A 20,817-nucleotide genomic window follows, 5' to 3' on the forward strand; every position below is an offset into this window, starting at 1 on the left:
TACTTATTAAAGAAATCACGGCTGAATAAATATTTAACGCTAATCGGATTTAAACTGTCGTGAGACATACTAACACCAACTAACAATAAGCTATAGTTAGTCAAACCAAATTGTCAGTAAATAAGAACAAAAAAAAACTATACTCATCCTTTTCTTTTGGGTGCTAGTACTAGTGTAAGACAAAGATAGTATAACTCTCTCTGTCTATGTTTGAAATGAGACAGTCCTTTGACAAACTATAATTTTACGGTTTAACTCACGTGTTTTTAGTTACTCGCACAACATGATTCGGAGAGCATACTCGTGAACGCTACTCACGCACTATTAGTACTTCCGAAACATGTCGCGCGAGTGCCTAAAAACACGTGAGCTAAACCGTAAAATTAGCTTAATATTTAACGCTAAAAAGTAAATTATATTGTATAATTTACAGCAGGATAAAAGTAGGTAAATCGTATATGAATAAGCTAGCCTTAATCGAAATTCTGTGTAAAATAACAAAATCAAATAACGAAAAAGCATGTTAAAAACGGTCGCAAAATGTTTTACGAAAACTTAAACGGCAAAGAGTAAATAAGCGGACTGGGTTGCCGCAGGGCGTCTCGGGCCCGACCCTAAAATGGAAACGCGCCCGTAGGTTGATCTAGGTACAGTCGCCATCAGATATATCGGAGCGGCAAAGGCGCTCACAAATATCTGAACACGCCTCTATTGTCAGAGTAATAGAATGCGTGTTCAGATATTGTGAACACCTTGGCCGCTCCGATATATCTGATGGCGACTGTACATTTAATTAGGTACTAACAAACACGTATAATTTGACTACTTTGTTTGTTTGTTGTTTCTACTTTGTTGTTTCTACTCAGCACAGTATAGCTGGAGCCGGGTAACACAATGGTTCTCCTAACGTCTCTCTGGCGGGCAATAACCCATACTAAAGCCTTGGAGGACTCCAGTGGCGAAATAGAAACTACATTTTTTGAGACCGTATATCGCATCACTTATATAGCAGGTAGGTACAGTATAGCGGAAAATAATCTATTATATTTTTCAGATACATTTGCATATTTTTTGTTTTGGTGATTTCTCAAAAACGGCTGTAGCGATTTCGATGAAATTTACAATATAGGGAAGTATGAAAAGGACAATTCTATCTAACTAGGATAGATTTTACGGTACCGTAGTCAACTAGGAACCCTTATAGTTTTGCCATGTTCGTCTGTCCGTCCGTCCGCGGCTTTGCTGCGTCACAGTTAGTGCTAGAAAGCTGCATTTTGGTATCGATACATAAATCAAGCATGGAAACAGAACAGTAAAATAAAAAAAATGTTTAGGGTACCTCCCATACAAAATGTATTTTTTTTTTCGCTTTAACCCAATCGTGTGGGGTATCGTTGGGTAGGAGTTTTAAAACGAATAAGGGTCTACAACTTTTTTTTGATAAAGTAAATATTTTCGGAAATAATCGCTCCTAACAGAAAAAAACAATGTGTGTGTGAACCATGGGCCTCCAGTGCCCCAAGCTGAATTCGAACCAGCGTCCTCTGCTATCGCGGCAGGTGCCTGTGCCATTCGGCCACCGGGCCACGGCGGCATAGGTCGATTTTTTCCAAGTATATGCACTTCTTACTGAAGGCTTATGGCGCCCCCTAGCCATCCCTAAGGTAGAACAGTAGGTTCGACCGTCTAACTGAATCATACATGTGAGGCTCGGTGGCCGAATGGCACAGGCACCTGCCGCGATAGCCGAGGACGCTGGTTCGAGTCCAGCCTGGAGCTCTGGAGGCCTTCGTCACTTTTTCTTAGTGTACATTTATTTCAGATTATAAGTTATAAAATGTTAGAATGTTAATAAAAATATTTAATGCCCCCTGACAGAATGGTAACTACGGAACCCTACACTGGGCATGGCCCGACATGCTCTTGGCCGGTTTTTTAAATAATTATTTTGCCCGAGTTTTCGCGGTAGCCCGGTGGGTATTAAATTGTGAAGTAATGATACTAATGATTAGATTTATTTTCAAACCAGAGGCTAACGATAACGAGGGTGAAAAATGAATCCAACTAGGTTTTATTGTTGGTATTCGCTTTTGAGTGTTTTCAAATGAGAATAATGAGTCAACCCCTGTATTTATTAAATGAGAAATTGAATATTTACAACATACATTAATTGGTGTGTGTGAAGTCCCCAATCCGCATTGTGCTAACGTGGCTGCCTATGTTGCCACGTCCAGTAAGACGTAAGTACCTATATATTTATTTATGATCGTGATGATGATACAATCATTGTTTACATGATAGGTATAAAGTCTTATTACACTAATTTTCGAATGAATGCCTGCAAGAAAATAGGAATTATGATAGATTTTTTGCCGCTACTGTACCTACAATATTGCAGTTTGCAGCAGAAATACGAGTAGGTAGGTAAGCGGGTGAGGCTAAGGTGTTCAATATCACATGCTTTTTTGCTAGTACTCACAGCAACATAGTTATACGTTGTGTATAACTCATACTTTAGCTACTTCTGCTGCTGAATGTACTAATTAGAACACGCACACGCAACTTGTTCTAAAGAAGACTTAATCACATTATAATAAGGCTTACTAAGTTTACTCACGATATAACGGTTTTCTCGATGGTCCAATGAAAAATTCCCATAGCTTTATTTAAATGAAATTCCATTATGAATTTCCAGTATCGCATATTATAATAAAGGACTTTTTCCTATCTGTCGCATAGCTAGGAGGAAAATCTGTTTGTTCTTGAACAAGCTCAGCAAAGAACGAATTGTTGAGTCCGAGTCAATTATGTCGGCATCCTTTTGCAAACGGTTTCAATGGAATCCAATTACTAAGTATTCGTTTCGTTGGAATAAAAGGCTCGGACTCTAGGTACCTACTGGTTTCATTGCAAATAAGTATATATCATTTGTAGGTTTAGCAGCAAAAAGTGCAGTTGGAGCTACATAGTTCATCAGATTAAAGTAAGAACCTAATTGAACAAAAGTTCTGTTTTTAAATAGTTTGTCAAAGGACTGTCTCATTTCAAACAGAGACAGAGAGAATCATACTATCTTTGTAGTAAGAAGTATATAGGAGCAAATACTTAGGGTATCCATGCACACTAAAGGAGGCAACTAGCAACCTGAAGACTTTGCTAGGCTTCGTGAAAGAGATGGGGTGGTTAGAGTAGCGCTACCTCGTTTTACGCAAAATAGGCACATTGGATGTCGATTTGCGGAAAATGCCCAGCATAACTAACTAACTAACTATCTTTTTCTTACACTAGTACTAGCACCTAAAAGAAAAGGATGAGTATAGTTTTTTTTGTTCTTATTTATTGACAATTTGGTTTGACCAACTATAGAAAAATGTAAGGTAAGCAATTGACCGCAATCTTAAGTGTCTTAAGTGTCGATGCAGTCTAGGGTGGAACATGCTTACCTAAATCATCCATTAATTACATCACACGTTTAGGGGGGAGGGGGTCAAGAAAATGTGACATATTGTGACAAGGGGGAGGGGGGTACAGCTAAATAGCAAGTTTTTGGAACGATAAACTGTTTAATCTGTTTGTCTTATCTTATCTTATCTTATCTTTAATCCGTTCTTATTCGATGTTTATGACATTATTTTAATTTTCTTTCCTAATCTGTTTTGGGTTATAAAATTACTAATATTTCTTTTGTCAAAAATACCTGCGTAGACACACTGGCACCGTCCCACCTCCAACGAACTAATGTAAATGCGGGCGGAGCGGCGGAAAGCGCCGAGATTTTAAAACGTAATAAATATAAGAGCCTCGGTAGAGAGTACCATTTCGTTCCTTTTGGAGTTGAAACTCTAGGTCCATGGGGTCCCAGCGCGCACAAGTTGTTTGCAGAAATCGCGAAGCGTCTGGTTGACGTAACTGGACGGTGACCGAAGAGCTGGCGGCTTCCTCGCAAAAAAAAATACAAACAAAAATACAAAAAAATTATTTCGTTACCAGGCATAGATGAAATATGGGATAAAACAATTAGTTTCACTTACAAATATGACAATTTGGTTAGCAGTAGCCCTCACACTAGGTCAAGCCTGTGTCGTGAGGACTAGGAAATTTAGTAGATTTATCAATAAGATGATGCGAAAAAAATACAGATAAAATACGAGTTGCAAATATAAATCTAAATTAAACTACTTGTAAAAACTAATAAACAATACAATCTATATCTTATTATTTTAAACTTATGATAAGTATAAACTGTGCGAGCGTATGCGTGCGTGCGTGCGTGCGTGCGTGCGTGCGTGCGTGCGTGCGTGCGTGTGTGTGTGTGTGTGTGTGTGTGTGTGTGTGTGTGTGAAAGAGAGATGTGGTGTTTACTGCAAAGGTTTCAATACATCTTCTGTTGCCTGGTACGAGAGAGAGGTTAAACATCTACGAACAGTGGCCTGAAATTCTTTGACTGTCATATCTTGCATATTGAAAAGTTTTGATATGTGGTTATAAGTAAACGGATGAAGGAATTGTGGGAAGCGTCTTGCATATGGCGTTCTCGTCTTATTTTGAGGGACGCGGAAGATCCTTTTACTACGGAACGATGCGAATCCGGGAGAATTTATTGTGTTGCGATGCATTATCGTGGCTACCTTGAGAATAAATAATTGGCGGATTGAGAGAGTGTTAGTTTCGGACAGCAGTTGTCTTGTTGGGAATTGGAATGGCTTCTTGTACATTACTTTTAGTACTGACCTTTGTGCCCTTTCTACGTCAAGCATCGTTGTAATACCTGCCCCACCCCAGACCGATATACAGTATCCTAGGATAGACTGACACAGAGTCACATATACTAGTGTTAGGACCCGCTGATCAGCAGAGTTTCGGAGCAGGCGCATTACATACGTGAGCTTCCTTACACGATTAGAGAGAGTTGCTATATGGTGTTTGAAGGAGAAATGCTGATCAATATCCAGATATGCTGCTGATACAACGTATCAGCATTGCGATACAGCGAGGAAATGCGGCCAGCACCCTTTTAATTTCGTTTACGTAGTACCACTGTATATATCTTGTATGTAAATAAAGCGTATTAATTTAAAAAAAAAAGATTAAATATTAATAATACTCAATTCGATTTGCCGATTTCATTGAAAAAATGTGACGTCACACCAGGGGGGGAGGGGTTTGCCAAATGTGACCAAGTGTGACAAGGAGGGGGGGAGGGGTCCAAAAACCTCGAAATTCGTGTGACGTAATTAATGGATGAACCCAAAGATGATTATTCACTCTCTTTTTTAAATTTTAATGTGAATATTTAGTTACTGACGACATGATAATAAATTGAGATATAATGCTTATCACTTTTAAGAGACAAAAAATGTATATAATATATTTTTATTAAAACGTTCCAGAGATAAAAAATAATTGCGAATATTGAAAAGAGCGTGCTGGGGATACGAGATATAAATACAAAATGTAGAATAAAATAAACCTATTCTTATACAGTCAAGTGTAATTAAGCTTTTGATGATTCTGTGGATTGACCAATTTAGTGCATAAACTTTAAGAACCGGCGTCTTTAGCAATTCGGGCTAACCCCTTGAAGGACAGGAAGGGGTTTTCCTATCCTTCTTTCCCTTAACTATTATCCTGCGCAACTTTCTGCATTGTATTAGATTTGTATGTATTATAAGTATATAAGTGCCTGCCTACTTCATTAGGGTTGTCGAACTCGGACCATAGCTTCTTCTACAAGCTCTACAGCAACACCTTAAAGCTAATGATAGCAACGTTCATGATGGGAGAGGTGTGGTACATGCTCACATACGTGTCCTCGCTGGACATCGTCATCGAGCAGATGAATGTCATCATCATACAAGGGATGTCTGTGTTTCGGTATATGTACATGGTAAGTGTAGATAAATGCAGAGAACTTATAAGTTCAGTTATTCTAGTATTTTTTTAACATCGATTGGGCCATTCCATCTGATTTCAAATAATTTTTAAGAAAAAAAAACCGACTTCAATGGGGGATGCCGTTGAAAGGTTATTTATTGTTGATGGTGCACTCCAGACAATGAAATGAAAAAGACAGATCTTTTGCCTAACTAAAATGAGGTAAAACCACCCACGTTTCTAGTAGCATTTCATTTCTGTAAGGGTCATAGTTCTAACCTAACCTAACCTAACCCAATGTTCTGATAGCATTTCGTTTCTGTAAGGGTCACAGTTCTAACCTAACCTAACCCACTTTTCTGATAGCAGTTCGGTTCTGTGAGGATCGCAGTTCAAAAAAAAGTCCAGGTCCAAGTTTGGGTCTGGGTCCATAACGAAGAGAATAAATCGCCAAACGTGAACTATGTGTCGTTAAAGAGTTCCATTCTGATCATCATCAGCAGTTCCACTTCATCAAATGTCACTTTTTTTATGTAAAAGCTGGATTTGTTGATGAAAATACAAAAATCACTAAATGTATGCCTTTCTCATTTGAGGAGTTCCCTCGATTCCTCATGGATCCCATCATCAGAACTTGAGCTTGACAAAAATGTGTCTTGAAAACCTAACTTGCTTACCAATCATAACGAAGAGGACAAATCGCCAAACGTGAACTATGCGTCGTTAAAGAGTTCCATTCTGATATTTCTGATCATCATCGGCAGCTGCACTTCATCAAATGTCACTTTTTTAAATGGAAATGCTGGATTTGTTGATGAAAATACAAAAATCACTATATGTATGCCTTTCACATTTGAGGAGTTCCCTCGATTCCTCATGGATCCCATCATCAGAACTCGAGCTTGACAAAAATGTGTCTTGAAAACCTAACTTGCTTACCAATCATAACGAAGAGGACAAATCGCCAAACGTAAACTATGCGTCATTGAAGAGTTCCGTTCTGATCATCATCAGCAGTTCCACTTCATCAAATGTCACTTTTTTAAATGTAAATGCTTGATTTGTTGATGAAAATACTAAAATCATTATATATATGCCTTTAACATTTGAGGAGTTCCCTCGATTCCTCATGGATCCCATCATCAGACCAATCTGTATGTATATACTTACAATCAAAAAAAGAATCGGTCCAGAAATGACGGAGTTATGGAGTAACAAACATTAAAAAAAAAAAAAAAAAAAAAAAACAACAAAAAACACATACAACCGAATTGATAACCTCCTCCTTTTGAAATCTTGAAGTCGGTTAAAAAATGAGGTGCGCCGTGTGATTTGATTTGAAAACCATCACCATTTTTTTAATTTGTCAATAGTTAGTTTTGATGTACAAAATAAAATGCACATTTATTGCCCTATCAAACGAAACAGTTTCCATTTAAATACTTACTTACTTACTGCTGTGGCGCGACGACCCGAAGCCTTCGACACCAAAGACCGCCATGCCATACCCATTACATACCATACGCCATTTAAATACCTTTCCTAAATAAAAAGTTTTAGCCTATTAAGTGCAAGCATGAATTTGAAAAAAATCTTAAATTTGGATGGAATTTCGATGTTATAAGGTAAAAAAATATCGATGTGGCTTAGCACTTCTGGTGCACTTTTTAGGGTTCCGTACCCAAAGGGTAAAAACGGGACCCTATTACTAAAACTCCGCTGTCCGTCTGTCTGTCACCATGAACCGTGATAGCTAGACAGTTGAAATTTTCACAGATGATGTATTTATGTTGCCGCTACAACAACAAATACTAAAAAGTACGGAACCCTCGGTGGGCGAGTCCGACTCGCACTTGTCCGGTTTTTTTTAATTAAAATCGAAGCACACTTTTTAATTCCGATTTGTTGATTTCATATGGAATGGTCCGATTGTTAAAAGCTGGCGCGAGATTTGTATTACACTGGGAACAAAGACATTCGATGCCAACTTCATATAATTCCTTCTAGTATTCTGGTATACCACAACAATTAAATAGAAATGATTTATAATTAGCTTCCAACAATGCTTTTAATTAATAGTTGCAATGAGAATGATTATTAATTGCACAATTTATTCTGTTTTTTTTTTATAAAAGCAAATCTCACAGAGAATCAGTCGGTCAACTGCTATTTTCAAAATCTTTATTCATTCAGCAAATGCACGAACCCGTCTATAAGAAATTGGCAACATCCATGCAGATCTCAAACTTGGACATGTCGACACCCGCGAGGAAGGCGCTGGCGGAGTACTGGATAGAGAGGAGCGAAACATACTTGAAGTTTATGTTGGGATTGGGCGGCCTGACACTAGCTGCATGGTACGAGGAACACACAACAATAAATAATTGAACTGACGAATTGAAAACCTCTTCCTTTTCGAATTCGCAATGAAAATATACCCCCTATCTGTTCGTCTACTTTCCATGCAGTTACAGTTTTTTTTTCATTCAATTTCAATAGCATTAACAGGAATGAGTGTAGGTATGTTGTGTTGACGTACCTACCTTCCAGTAAGCATGGAAAAAGACAAAATGTGAAAAGGACCGATTCTAGTCAGTGTATTAGTAGGAGCCGTGAAATAAAGCTTAACACAGATTTTACAATACAAGAAAACTAGACTTATATTGACCGGGATATAGACCGTGATCTATCTTCAGTCACCTGTGAACATGATGCATGTAACTGCGTCGAAATATCGGGAGCTCACAAATAATACAAAAGGTAATCACGGTCTATATCCCGGTCAATATAAGTCTAGTGAAACTAACCGTGAATCATTCAAAACTCTAATACAAGAAAATTTCCTCCACGGCTATTTCTCAGACCTGTTTGGAAAGAATAGTTTACTCGACAAACTGAAAACGGTGACCTACCCCATTGGATTCGGAAAGATGTACGGAAAAATATTTTCGAAGCGTTTATTAGCACATAATAAAATTTCAAAAGTTATAAGTAAACAAAAAAGGCGGAAAAAAGAAGATATTTATTTTTTCTGCAATATCTCTAAAAGTATTATTTTTTAAGAAATCTAAATAAAATATTATTAAAGAACAGGAAATTTACAGTAAAAAAGAGCTACTTAGTAGGGTAAGTAAGTGAGTGAGTTGAGTATGCACATTTGTCTCAGGCGATGCCGCTTGGCACGATTATTCCTGAGGTCAAACAAAGCTGATTTGGCCCGGTAGCCACGAGAGCGTACCGTGTATACCCCCCAAAAAGGGGTTGTGAAAGGGTCGAGACGAGTCCCCACCAGGTCCAATCTATGCTATATTTCTTCCTGTTCTTAGCCACTAGGGCAATTTATATATCATTTTCGTATAAGTTAGGGAAGACGAATTCATTTTTGAAATACTTATTATACTTACTTTTCCATCTTCTTCTTCTTCCTACCCTTATCCCACGTTATGTGGGGTCGGCACAACATGTTTTTCTCTTCCATTCTCCTCTATCTTTCGTCACCTCAGCACTCACTCCTTTCTTATACTTACTTTACCTATATTATACTTACTTTTCCATACCAAAAAAAAAGATTTTTATACAAAAAATTAAAATGTTATGTAATTATTGCGACAATTTTGGCTGTTACAATCGCAGTGCAGCGATGTGCACTAAATAAAAAGTTGGACAATATAGCCCATTTATTCTTCATTCTGGAAAATATCACTTTTTAAGTAGGCATTCATACATTACTTCGTAAAAAAAAATATAATGGCGTGGCGTCGCGTGGCGATGACGATTTCCGTATAAATGGAACGCCAAAGGCCAAAGTAAAAAAATAAAAATGTTTACAAAACACTGAATTTGGCATTTTAAAAGTATAAATTTATATTTATATGCGTTTTTGCCCTTTTAAGGTACCAATTTGTCGTTTTGATTCTATTCATACAAACTTTCATCTCCCCATTTCACCCAATTAAGGGTTGATATTTTCAAATTTAATTTAACATTTTTAGTAGTTTAGGATGTGTTTGAGTTAGACATTTTATTTCATAATATCCCATATATTTTACAAAACTCTACCTTACTTCCGGACATCATACAATCTAAACCACTGAAGATTGAAGACTTTTTCAACATAAATTAAATAAGACAGGTTTAAGTTTATGATAAAATAACATACATACATATAATTACACCTCCTTACATTTCACCGATCTGATCAGAGAAAGTCCGCCGAGGTCTACCCCTTCCAACTCCCGCTTCTATTTCCCCTTATACACTCTCTTTGTTAGCCTGCTTTCACTCATTCTCTCCACGTGTCCCACACTCACAAACCATCTCAACATACCTTTCTCAATTTTTGTCACTACATATCTTCGTTCAGTCCACACTTTTCCCTTATCACACTGTTCCTAATTCTATCTTGCAATCTCACACCACACACACTTCTCAACGCTCTCATTTCCACTGCATTCACTTAGCTCTGATGCCTCTTCTGCCATACCCAACTTTCGCTACCATGCATAAGTATAGGCACCAACACCCCTTTATGCACAACCAACCGTGCTTTTTGCGACACCTTCTGGCTGCTCATAAAAGCGTTAAGTGTCCCATTCACGCGATTTCCAGCATTAACTCTCCTTTCAATGTTTTTATCATGCTTACCGTCCCTAGTGAACAAGGTAAAATAAAATTAAGGTAAAACCCTCAAGGGGGTGAAAGTTTGTATGAAAAAAGAAATCGTTACCGCCACGCTCTATAAATTATTTTTTTACTGGGAATTTCCTCTTCTTTATTAATATTTTATTTAGATTTCTTAAATATGAATACTTTTTGAGATATTGCCGAAAAAGAAATATCGTCTTTATTCCGCCTTTTTTTGTCTATAGCTTTTGATACTTTTTGTGTGCTAATAAACGCTTCAAATACGTTTTTCCATATATAATTCCAAATCCAGTGAGGTATCACATGTATTTTTAGGAGTATTTCATTGTTTTCAGTTTGTCAAGTAGGCTAGAAGGTGCCGGCGGTTATTTAAGTCCAGTCGCCAATTGTTTTGAAATGAATAATTTCTATTTGCATTGGAGTGTCGCCAAAGCAACGAAGGCCCTCGTTAATGAAGAATGATTAAAATGTTGTCACTTGCGTGGGTATTTGAAAGTAGGTACCTAATTTGAAATTACGATTTGTCATTGACCGAAGTTTTGCAAATTATTTAGCTTTAGTATAGTTTCTAAGACTCAACATTTTAAAATAACGCAGGTACCTAATTTTAGCCCTTCATGCCAGGTATGTTTACCCTTTGGTGGACGACATAGAATACAATCTAACCGTGGGACTGCAGTTAGGCGTGGACTTCAGCAGGCCCTCGCGGTACCCCATCGCGTACACCATCCACATCGTCGCCTTCCACTATATCAGCTTCTCCGTAATAGTCAACGACGTAATCATGCAAGCGCACCTCATACACCTCGTCTGCCAGTACACAGTTTTGGCTGACTGCTTCGAGAATATTCTGGTCGATTGCGAGAAGGACTTTAAAGGTAAATGAGCTGAGCTGTTTACAAAGGGTGAACGAGTAAACATGATGGGTTTGTACCATAGATACGATCCTGGAAGGTGTTTTAAGTGTCCGTGAATTACCATTGCTAATTGAGATTGGTCATCAACATGCTCTTGGATGGTGTAATTTCATTTGAAAAGCAAATATTTGTAAACTTAACAGTGTCTTAATAAGGAAGGGTGCCTATTAAAAGAATTAGCAACATGAGCTAATCGATTATGACTGTAATGTGAGTGAGTAACAGGTTGATCATCACGGACCTTTTTGATACACCAAATTGGAAGCTGTCACATGACTACTTTAATAAAGGAAAAAAGTATATTTGTGTATGCTAAATATATTTTTTAGGTTTAAGCAGAGACCAACTTGTTCGTGACAGCCGCTTCAGAGAAGTCTACATTTCCCAGCTGGGCCTCCTGGTTGAACAACATAAAAATATTTTGATGTAATTATTATACCTACTACTTCTAAGTGACGCGCCTACGGTTAGTTAATCGATTTATGTTTTATGTTTTCCTTATATTCGGAATTTAATGTTATCCATAGCAAACAGTAGATCCGCAACCGAAGCATTACTGCCGCAATTTCCATTGCAATACAGTCAGCAGTAATGTCGCGCTTCAAAACTGCAGCAGTAATGCTGCTGCAGTCTGAACCGTCACATTTATTAATATCGTGCCTTCTAAAGCAAAAGTTTAACGACTAGGGTACTTGATTGGCGATCGTAAGGATGACCGACAATGAGGTACCCTAGGTATTAAACTTTAAAGGTCTCTGCCCACTACACTGTATCGTACCATGGAACGTGTCAGGCAAAAAAATATTCTTTGTATTGAAAACTATGAGACTATGCCCACTAGCACGTTTCGTCACTGACCAACACCGTCGCGTGCCATGCACGCTATAACAACAAATACTAAAAAGTACGGAACCCTCGGTGGGCGTGTCCGACTGGCACTTATCCGGTTTTTATAGTAATAGTAGCAAACAATTGGACTCGTGTCGACGGGCTTCCGTCCGAAGCTCATTATCATCACTACTACGTACAGAGGAGACCTCCCACTAGGCTCCCAATACGACGCAACGATGCAGCATTTTTGACACGTAACCCGAAGGCCAAGTGAAATGAAAACGCTCCAGGCGAATCTGTTGGTCAACCGCCCGACGCAATGGGCAATAGTTATATGGCGGTTGACGCAGCTAGCGTAAGGGTAGAGCGGATTCTCTCCGAGTGTTTAATTTTTCGTAGTCTTCGTGTATTTAAATAGTCCCCGGGTGGATAAAACTTACATACCTCCATCCATAACACCCATTTTTATATGTACCTAATAGTCATTGTAGATATTTCGAATGCATATTTTTGTAATGCATATGCGTACACACACATATATACACATTCGTATGCACATTCGTATGCGTATGGCAGCTGCAGTTGCATTAGGTACCTACTGCTGCAGCATGGACGCGGGCGCTGTCACTGTCCACAGTGTCCACTTCGTTGATAAAATGGCAGCAATAGCATCCGCGTCCATGCCTATTACCTAATGTCGCAACAGTAAAGCAGCTGCAGTTGCCATCCCAACGTCGCCTTAAAAATATAATATATCTGTCTCGGTTCAGCAGCAATAACAGCATACTTACCCGATGATGAGAGCGAGCATCTTCAGCGCTTATATTTTATGGTTCAAAACGTTCCATACTAATTTAATATTCACTTATTACTTCAGGCACACTATGGAGCTCCGTAAGACCATAAGCCTGCCGATGTTGGGACAGATGGCGGCAAGCGGCATGCAAATTTGTTTCACGGGTTATCAAGTCGCGACGGTAAGAGTTTATAAATAAAGCTGTTCGTAAATTAAATGTCTGTGTTATTTTATAATATTTCACGTTACACCAAAGCTAAATCATGCTATGAACTTGTTTCCCTGAAACGTATGTAAAAATAGTATGTCGCAGTCTGCATCTTTGACGCGAGTTTTCGCATTTTCCGGTCAACGCTTGGATGCGACAAGGGCAACTGTAATGGGCCTGCCACAAAACAAAATAGTTATAACTAGTTAGTCGTTTTTAAACGGCTGGTGTAAGTTATGTAACAGATAGCATATATTAAAGAACAAGTGACGAGTTATTATTATTATTTATTTAGGTAAATACACACAATGTAAGGTTTGTCTGGGTACAGCATCCGCAGTAGATTTTATACAATAATAAAATATCTTTTAACAACAACATAAGAAAGTTTATAACATGCTCAATTTAATTAACTAATCTATTACTTAAATCCGACACCGTTGCACTGAGCGCAAATAACACTTAAATAATTATGGCAATGTATAATAGACGAAGTAGCAATTATACCTTATGACCATTATACCAAGAATAACATTGTTTATCCCGTTAATTAGGTATTACGGTAGTATGCCATTTATAACATTATTCAAGACAACGATATATCAATATACCTATATAATATATGAAAAGTAATTATAAAAAATGTAGTGCCCCCACATTATTATTATGATATTAGAAACTTAGATATTATTTTCAGACGTTGACCGTGAGTATGACCAAGTTCTTCATGAGTCTGCTGTTCCTCGGATACAACTTGTTCGAGCTGTTCGTCGTCTGTCGATGGTGCGATGAGATTAAATTTCAGGTTAGACACCTGTTATTAGTAGGTATATTTAGTTAACTAAATCGTAATGTTAATAATTGCAATAAGAGTACATTTATAAAATCATTAGTACCTCGTAGACCGAGCTTTGCTCGGAAAACATATAAAATCTCAAAAATGCGCGTTTTCCCAGAGATAAGACCTAGCTAGATCGATTTTCCGCCCCCGAATTTTTTTATATGGGGGTCCATATAGCAAATTTCATCGAAATCGTTAGAGCCGTTTCCGAGATCCCTGAAATATATATTATAAATATATATACAAGAATTGCTCGTTTAAAGGTATAAGATTATTCTACTATATTATTAAGAACATAAAAGTATGTATGCTGCCGTCGGATTTTAAAAGGCAGTCTTCTGTAAGCAAAATGTTCCAAGAAGACTGTCTTGCAGTATGCTTGAATATTTGATACCAAATTTCCAACGTAAAAATGACTAAACAGATTTAAGTTACATTTGGCGTACCTACAAATAGCAGATACGGGTTACGGGGCAAGCCTGAATAGGCCGAAGGCCGCAACCATCTTTAGCCATGAGTTCCGGTACTTACTCGTAGATAGTTTATTGGGATTTTCTTTATTAAATCATAAATAGGTATCAAACAAAACGCTATTTGTGCTAGTGGAAGACGGTTTTAAATATCCGACCTATGAAATACGATTGCAGCTTGCAGCTGACTATCTATACATATAATAAAGCGGAACAGGGTCGAAAGTCTGTACATGGAAGATATTCGAAAAAAAATTGTCTGGGGATACTTAGAATCGATAACAGAACACATTCCAACAGTTTTTAGAATTTTTGTCTGTTTATCTGTTTGTCTGTTTATCTGTTTGTCTGTTTATTTGACCGCGCTACAAATGAAAACGGCTGAACGGATTTTGATGCAAACTTTACTAATCTGTCGAAAAAATCCACGGCCAGGTTATAGGCTATAAAAATTTGAGAAATTTTACCCGTAAGGGGGTTAAAAAGGGGATGAAAGTTTGTATGGAGTTCAAGATTTATTTTAAGCTAGCAATTTGAAACTTCGTAAGAAGATATATTATTGAAATACAAGAAAACTAATTTCAGCGTTTTTGAAAATTCATCCCCTAAGGAGGTGAAATAGAGGTTGAAAGTTTGTATGGAGTTCAATTTTTTTTTAGTGCATTACTTGAAACTTTGTATAATGGGCATATTATTATAATACAGGAAAAGTAATTTTAGCGTTTTCAAGAATTCGTCCCCTAACAGGGTTAAAAGGGGGTTGAAAGTTTGAATCCATTACAAATGCTTTGAAACTTCTTAGAAAGGTATGATAGACGATTACAAAAAAACTAATTTTGGGGTTTTTGGAAATTTAACCCCTCAGGAGGTTGAAAAGGGGATGAAAGTTTGTCTTGGGGTGCAAATTTTATTTTAAGCCAGGAACTTAAAACTTTGCAAAACGTTAATTATATTAAAAAGCAAGAAAAAAATTTTCAGCGTTTTTAAAAATTCATCCCCTATGGTGGTGAAAAAGGGGTTAAAAACTTTATCTTGATAACTATATCATTTTAGCTACTAGGCCAAGTTAGGTATCGTTTTTGTATAAATCGGGTATGCCGAATTCATTTATGATATCAAAATGACACCATTCCCGAGTGAAAACACAAAAAATATGAAAAAAAAATTTTTTATTTCTCTTTACGCTTAAACCGCTAAACCGATTTAGATAAAATTTGGTATCTATACATATAATAAAGCGGAAGAGGGTCGAAAGTCTGTACATGGAAGATATTCGAAAAAAAATTGTCTGGGGATACTTAGAATCGATAACAGAACACATTCCAACAGTTTTTAGAATTTTTGTCTGTTTATCTGTTTGTCTGTTTATCTGTTTGTCTGTTTATTTGACCGCGCTACAAATGAAAACGGCTGAACGGATTTTGATGCAAACTTTACTAATCTGTCGAAAAAATCCACGGCCAGGTTATAGGCTATAAAAATTTGAGAAATTTTACCCGTAAGGGGGTTAAAAAGGGGATGAAAGTTTGTATGGAGTTCAAGATTTATTTTAAGCTAGCAATTTGAAACTTCGTAAGAAGATATATTATTGAAATACAAGAAAACTAATTTCAGCGTTTTTGAAAATTCATCCCCTAAGGAGGTGAAATAGAGGTTGAAAGTTTGTATGGAGTTCAATTTTTTTTAGTGCATTACTTGAAACTTTGTATAATGGGCATATTATTATAATACAGGAAAAGTAATTTTAGCGTTTTCAAGAATTCGTCCCCTAACAGGGTTAAAAGGGGGTTGAAAGTTTGAATCCATTACAAATGCTTTGAAACTTCTTAGAAAGGTATGATAGACGATTACAAAAAAACTAATTTTGGGGTTTTTGGAAATTTAACCCCTCAGGAGGTTGAAAAGGGGATGAAAGTTTGTCTTGGGGTGCAAATTTTATTTTAAGCCAGGAACTTAAAACTTTGCAAAACGTTAATTATATTAAAAAGCAAGAAAAAATTTTTCAGCGTTTTTAAAAATTCATCCCCTATGGTGGTGAAAAAGGGGTTAAAAACTTTATCTTGATAACTATATCATTTTAGCTACTAGGCCAAGTTAGGTATCGTTTTTGTATAAATCGGGTATGCCGAATTCATTTATGATATCAAAATGACACCATTCCCGAGTGAAAACACAAAAAATATGAAAAAAAAATTTTTTATTTCTCTTTACGCTTAAACCGCTAAACCGATTTAGATAAAATTTGGTATAGAGATAGTTTGAGTCCCGTGGAAGAACATAGGGTAGTTTTTATCCAAAAAATGGAGACTGCGTTTGCATGGAGAAGCGGCCGTGCCCTTTCTTCTTAATAATGGTCACGAAGGTGGGTACTTTTAAAAAAAACATTTTTCAGTAAATGTCAAACGATTTGGGACTTATACGCGTTACCATGCCTTCCCGAAAAAAATCTAATCTTTCGCGAAAGTCTCGCAATGCATTGCGGCCACAAGGGGCACGGTCTCAGGAGTCTGAGAAAAACCACGGTGAGAGACTCAGTGGCGCTCTAGCCAGGCAGGTCGCTTCGCTTTTGGCTGAAACGGCAAGCCAGCGCGAGTCTCGATTGTGATCCCAAATACATCGTACGCAATACATATGTAGGCGCAGATCCTGACGGAGTGTGGCGCCGGAGAAGCCGTGTTCATCCTGCGTATCCCCCTCATTCCGAGCAACTTCCCGTTCCGCTTCAAGCGCCTACAGGTCCCCGTGAGCGTCTGCTTCGCTATGACCATCAACAAGTCGTAGGGGCAGACGCTACGCAGTTGAATTTCCCACTCCGAAAACAAAAACAAAGGGGCAGACGCTGCCCGCCGCCGGCGTCATGCTTAGACTGATTTGACTGGAGGACCGATTTGGATGACATGATTTTGATGGGAACACCCAAATATTCCGAAATACGTTTTTCCGATTTTTATAACCACGACTTTCATAATCCCGATTTATAAGTCCGAAATATCAAAATTACGATTTTTAAAAACACGATGGAATAAAATCACGAATGTGCTATTTCCGAAAACTTTAAATCCGATTGTCACTTGACAGAAAGCTTAAAGTTCCGATTTTACACTTTTCCGAAAATATTTTTTTTCCGAATTCCTAAATTCCGAAAAATCATTGTCCGATCGGAAATAAAATAATTCGATATTCAGAAATTCGGTTTTTTACAAGATCGGAAAATGAAGTCCGTGATATTCAAATGAAGACTCACGTTTTAGTAATTATTACGGGTACCTGTTGTGCCGCGTCATGTTAAATTCGGCATAAAATATTTTTGGCATAAAAATTCGGCATAAATAAATAGACAGAACTGCGAACCCGAACTGTTGCTAGAAGTGGGTTAGGTTAGGTTAGAACTGCGACCCCCAAGAAAACGAACTGTTGCCAGAAGTGGGTTAGGTTAGGTTAGAATTGCGACCCCCAAGAAAACGAACTGTTGCCAGAAAAGTGGGTTAGGTTAGGTTAGAACTGCGACCCCCAAGAAAACGAACTGTTGCCAAAAAAGTGGAAATTTAAAAATTGGGATATTTAAAATAGGAATCACGTTAATTCGGAATAAGAGCAATTCCGAATTCGTGATTTTGAAAATCGTAAATGTTAAATTCGGTGTTTGCCACCATCGGAATTGTTATAGTCGGAATTATGTAGTTCGGAATTTACAAAATTCGGCTTTTTGGGTTTTCGGAAATATAAATCTTCGTGATTTTCATAATTCGTAATTATGACAGTCGGAATTTTGATTTGGGTCGAGCATTTAAAAATCGGAATGATAAAATTCGACATTCTAAAATTCAGAATAAAAATTTTCGGAAATATGTAGTGTACCCGATTTGGATAGGTACAGTAAAGGACTTAAAAATACAAAAATGGTACTGTATCGTTCGATATACACCTACTACTCTATGCCGTTTAAATCACGTCAAAAAATTGAATAAGAGCAAAAAAAAACATTTTGGAGTGTAATTTTATTTAGTGGTAGCAAAGAGGATATAATATTATAGAGCGGTACTGACATAGTAAATTTTTTAACCACAGTAAATTCACTGCCATCTATCGACACACTTTAAAACTAAAAATGAAGATTTATAAAAATACGATAAAATGTATTTAAATATGGATAAATGATTTTTTTTATTTGCATTAATTATTTTTATTATTTTGACCCATGTTCTTTCACTGATATGCGTTAAAATTGTTAAATAATAACAAACGAAACCGTTAACGCCCTCTATACGAGAGTAGGCAAAAGGTAGTAGCGACATCCGATCGAGAATCAAATTTTCGTGATTTTCGAGGCACGTTTTTTCCTTAGACTGTATCCATCTATTACGGAGTTATATCTATCTTTGGTGGTAGGTACATAATTGTAAAATATTTTATCTGGACTACACCTCTAGCGTATCCATCTGTCAACTTTACTTTAAGTTCCGTTTCCAGGGGACAGGGAGATAAATTAGGGGTGAATTAGCCGCTTACTGACACAGACCGAATTCCACGCAGGCGAAGCCGCGGGCACAGCTAGTATCTTAATATTTAAGGTGCGACAAACGCAGCATTGAACGCATGCGTCAATGGAATGGAATGTAGGAAAAATGACAATGCGCTTACCGCTTCGTTTAAACAATGTGCAAACAATGTAGTGTCATTAAATTATCTGATATAAAATGGGTGTGCGGCATTCGCATTTATTGCGTTTACCGTATAAACAACAACCGCGCGCTTAACCGACTCGATTACATTTTCATCACACTTGCTCGAAAAAGATCTTATTTTATGCAGTTGTACTGAAGGACAAAGGCCTATATTGTTCCCGCGGGAGTTATGGATTCTGAAAAAAGCTATAACTCACTCGTGAGTTATAACTTTTTTTAAATTATGTCACTAATTCATACCACCCAAGTAGATATAAATGAGTTTTACTTTATAAATACTGACGTTTATATTTTTTTTGTTTATCCTTTAAAATATTTAATTTAATTAATTTAATAGCCGTTTCAAATATTTTTACAGAATTTTCAATTGTGGCTGAATGCCGATGGGACTTCCGGTCTGTGTCCTCGATGCTTAAACTGCCAAAAAATTTCATAATGGCGGACGAATGTTTGAAATGTCACCGTATTTCAGAATGATTTAAAATTTAGTTTTTTCTTTGCAAGTGTGATGGAAAACATTGTGTGTAACTCCGGGGGTAAGAATATTGTTACTTGAGTCTTTAATTCACTCCAGCCTACGCATGTCGTGAATATATACTCTCGTACAATATGTCACTTATCCCACGTTGCACAATGTACTATTATTCTATGTCAGAGCGAGAACATCAGCAACGCGCTGTACTGCTCGGGCTGGGAGTGCGGCGTGGCCGCCATGGCAGGAGTGCGCGCGCGCCTCATGCTGGTGGTCACGCGGGCCTCTAAGCCGCTCGTGCTCACTGCGGGCGGCATCACAGACCTATCGCTCGAATCCTACTCTAACGTATGTGCCGCGTCAGTGTTTTATATATCAGAAACTCAGAACCAGAACCAACTCGCTCGGTCTGGAATGGATGGCCAGTAACTTACTCTATCGCTTGTGCCGCGTCAATCGGCATGCGCTATCTTTGTACGTCAATCGGGTCTCTCACTGCTCAGGATCGTGGTCTAGATGGAAACATAATAATAGGCTCCACCAATCGTATGTACCTAACCATTGCATCCTTGCTTTGGGTATGATAAGACTATTACTTATTCTGTACCTTGGGACACCTAGTCAAACCGAGGGCTGCGCGCTGTCTTAAAATCAGGAACAGAATTTTTTATGAACCGCTTATTTGTATACCTACTATACCTACTATTAGTATTCTTTAAAACCTAGTTTTATTCAATTCGGTAAATATGTTCAGCAAACGAGCCAGAATTTAAAAAAAAGTGTTGTTGGTAACATTTCGCAATTTGAATAAATTAAGACATTTGAATGTTTAAGTATCCCCATATAAGCCGGAAGCTTTATGTGATACAAATATAATTATGTAATATTGGAAAAAATTTAAAGTAACTTTGTTGTTTTAACATTTTCAGTTGGTGAAGACTTCATACAGTGCTCTTACAATTTTACTTCGCCTGCGTCACGATTAAACACCAGGACCAGATTTACAAAAATTTAAGCGTAGCTAAAGCTTGAACAGCGTTTAGCACACTCCCCTGTTCTAGATCATTCACAATTTACCC

General features: G+C 37.5%; 1 protein-coding gene across 1 annotated transcript; it reads left to right on the forward strand.

Annotated features, from left to right (window-relative positions):
• Positions 1–856: 856 nt before the first annotated feature.
• Positions 857–20,785, forward strand: LOC134743666 (uncharacterized). The gene is made up of 9 exons (XM_063677258.1): positions 857–1,012; positions 5,700–5,887; positions 8,068–8,231; positions 11,143–11,396; positions 11,765–11,861; positions 13,144–13,243; positions 13,968–14,075; positions 19,922–20,086; positions 20,668–20,785. Exons 1-9 carry the CDS (start codon positions 895–897, stop codon positions 20,722–20,724), a joined length of 1,251 nt encoding a protein of 416 aa, XP_063533328.1. The 5' UTR covers positions 857–894; the 3' UTR covers positions 20,725–20,785.
• The last annotated feature ends 32 nt before the right edge of the window (positions 20,786–20,817 follow it).

The sequence above is a fragment of the Cydia strobilella genome, chromosome 8 (assembly GCF_947568885.1).
Source record: "Cydia strobilella chromosome 8, ilCydStro3.1, whole genome shotgun sequence".
In the NCBI taxonomy this organism is placed as follows: Eukaryota; Metazoa; Arthropoda; class Insecta; order Lepidoptera; family Tortricidae; genus Cydia; species Cydia strobilella.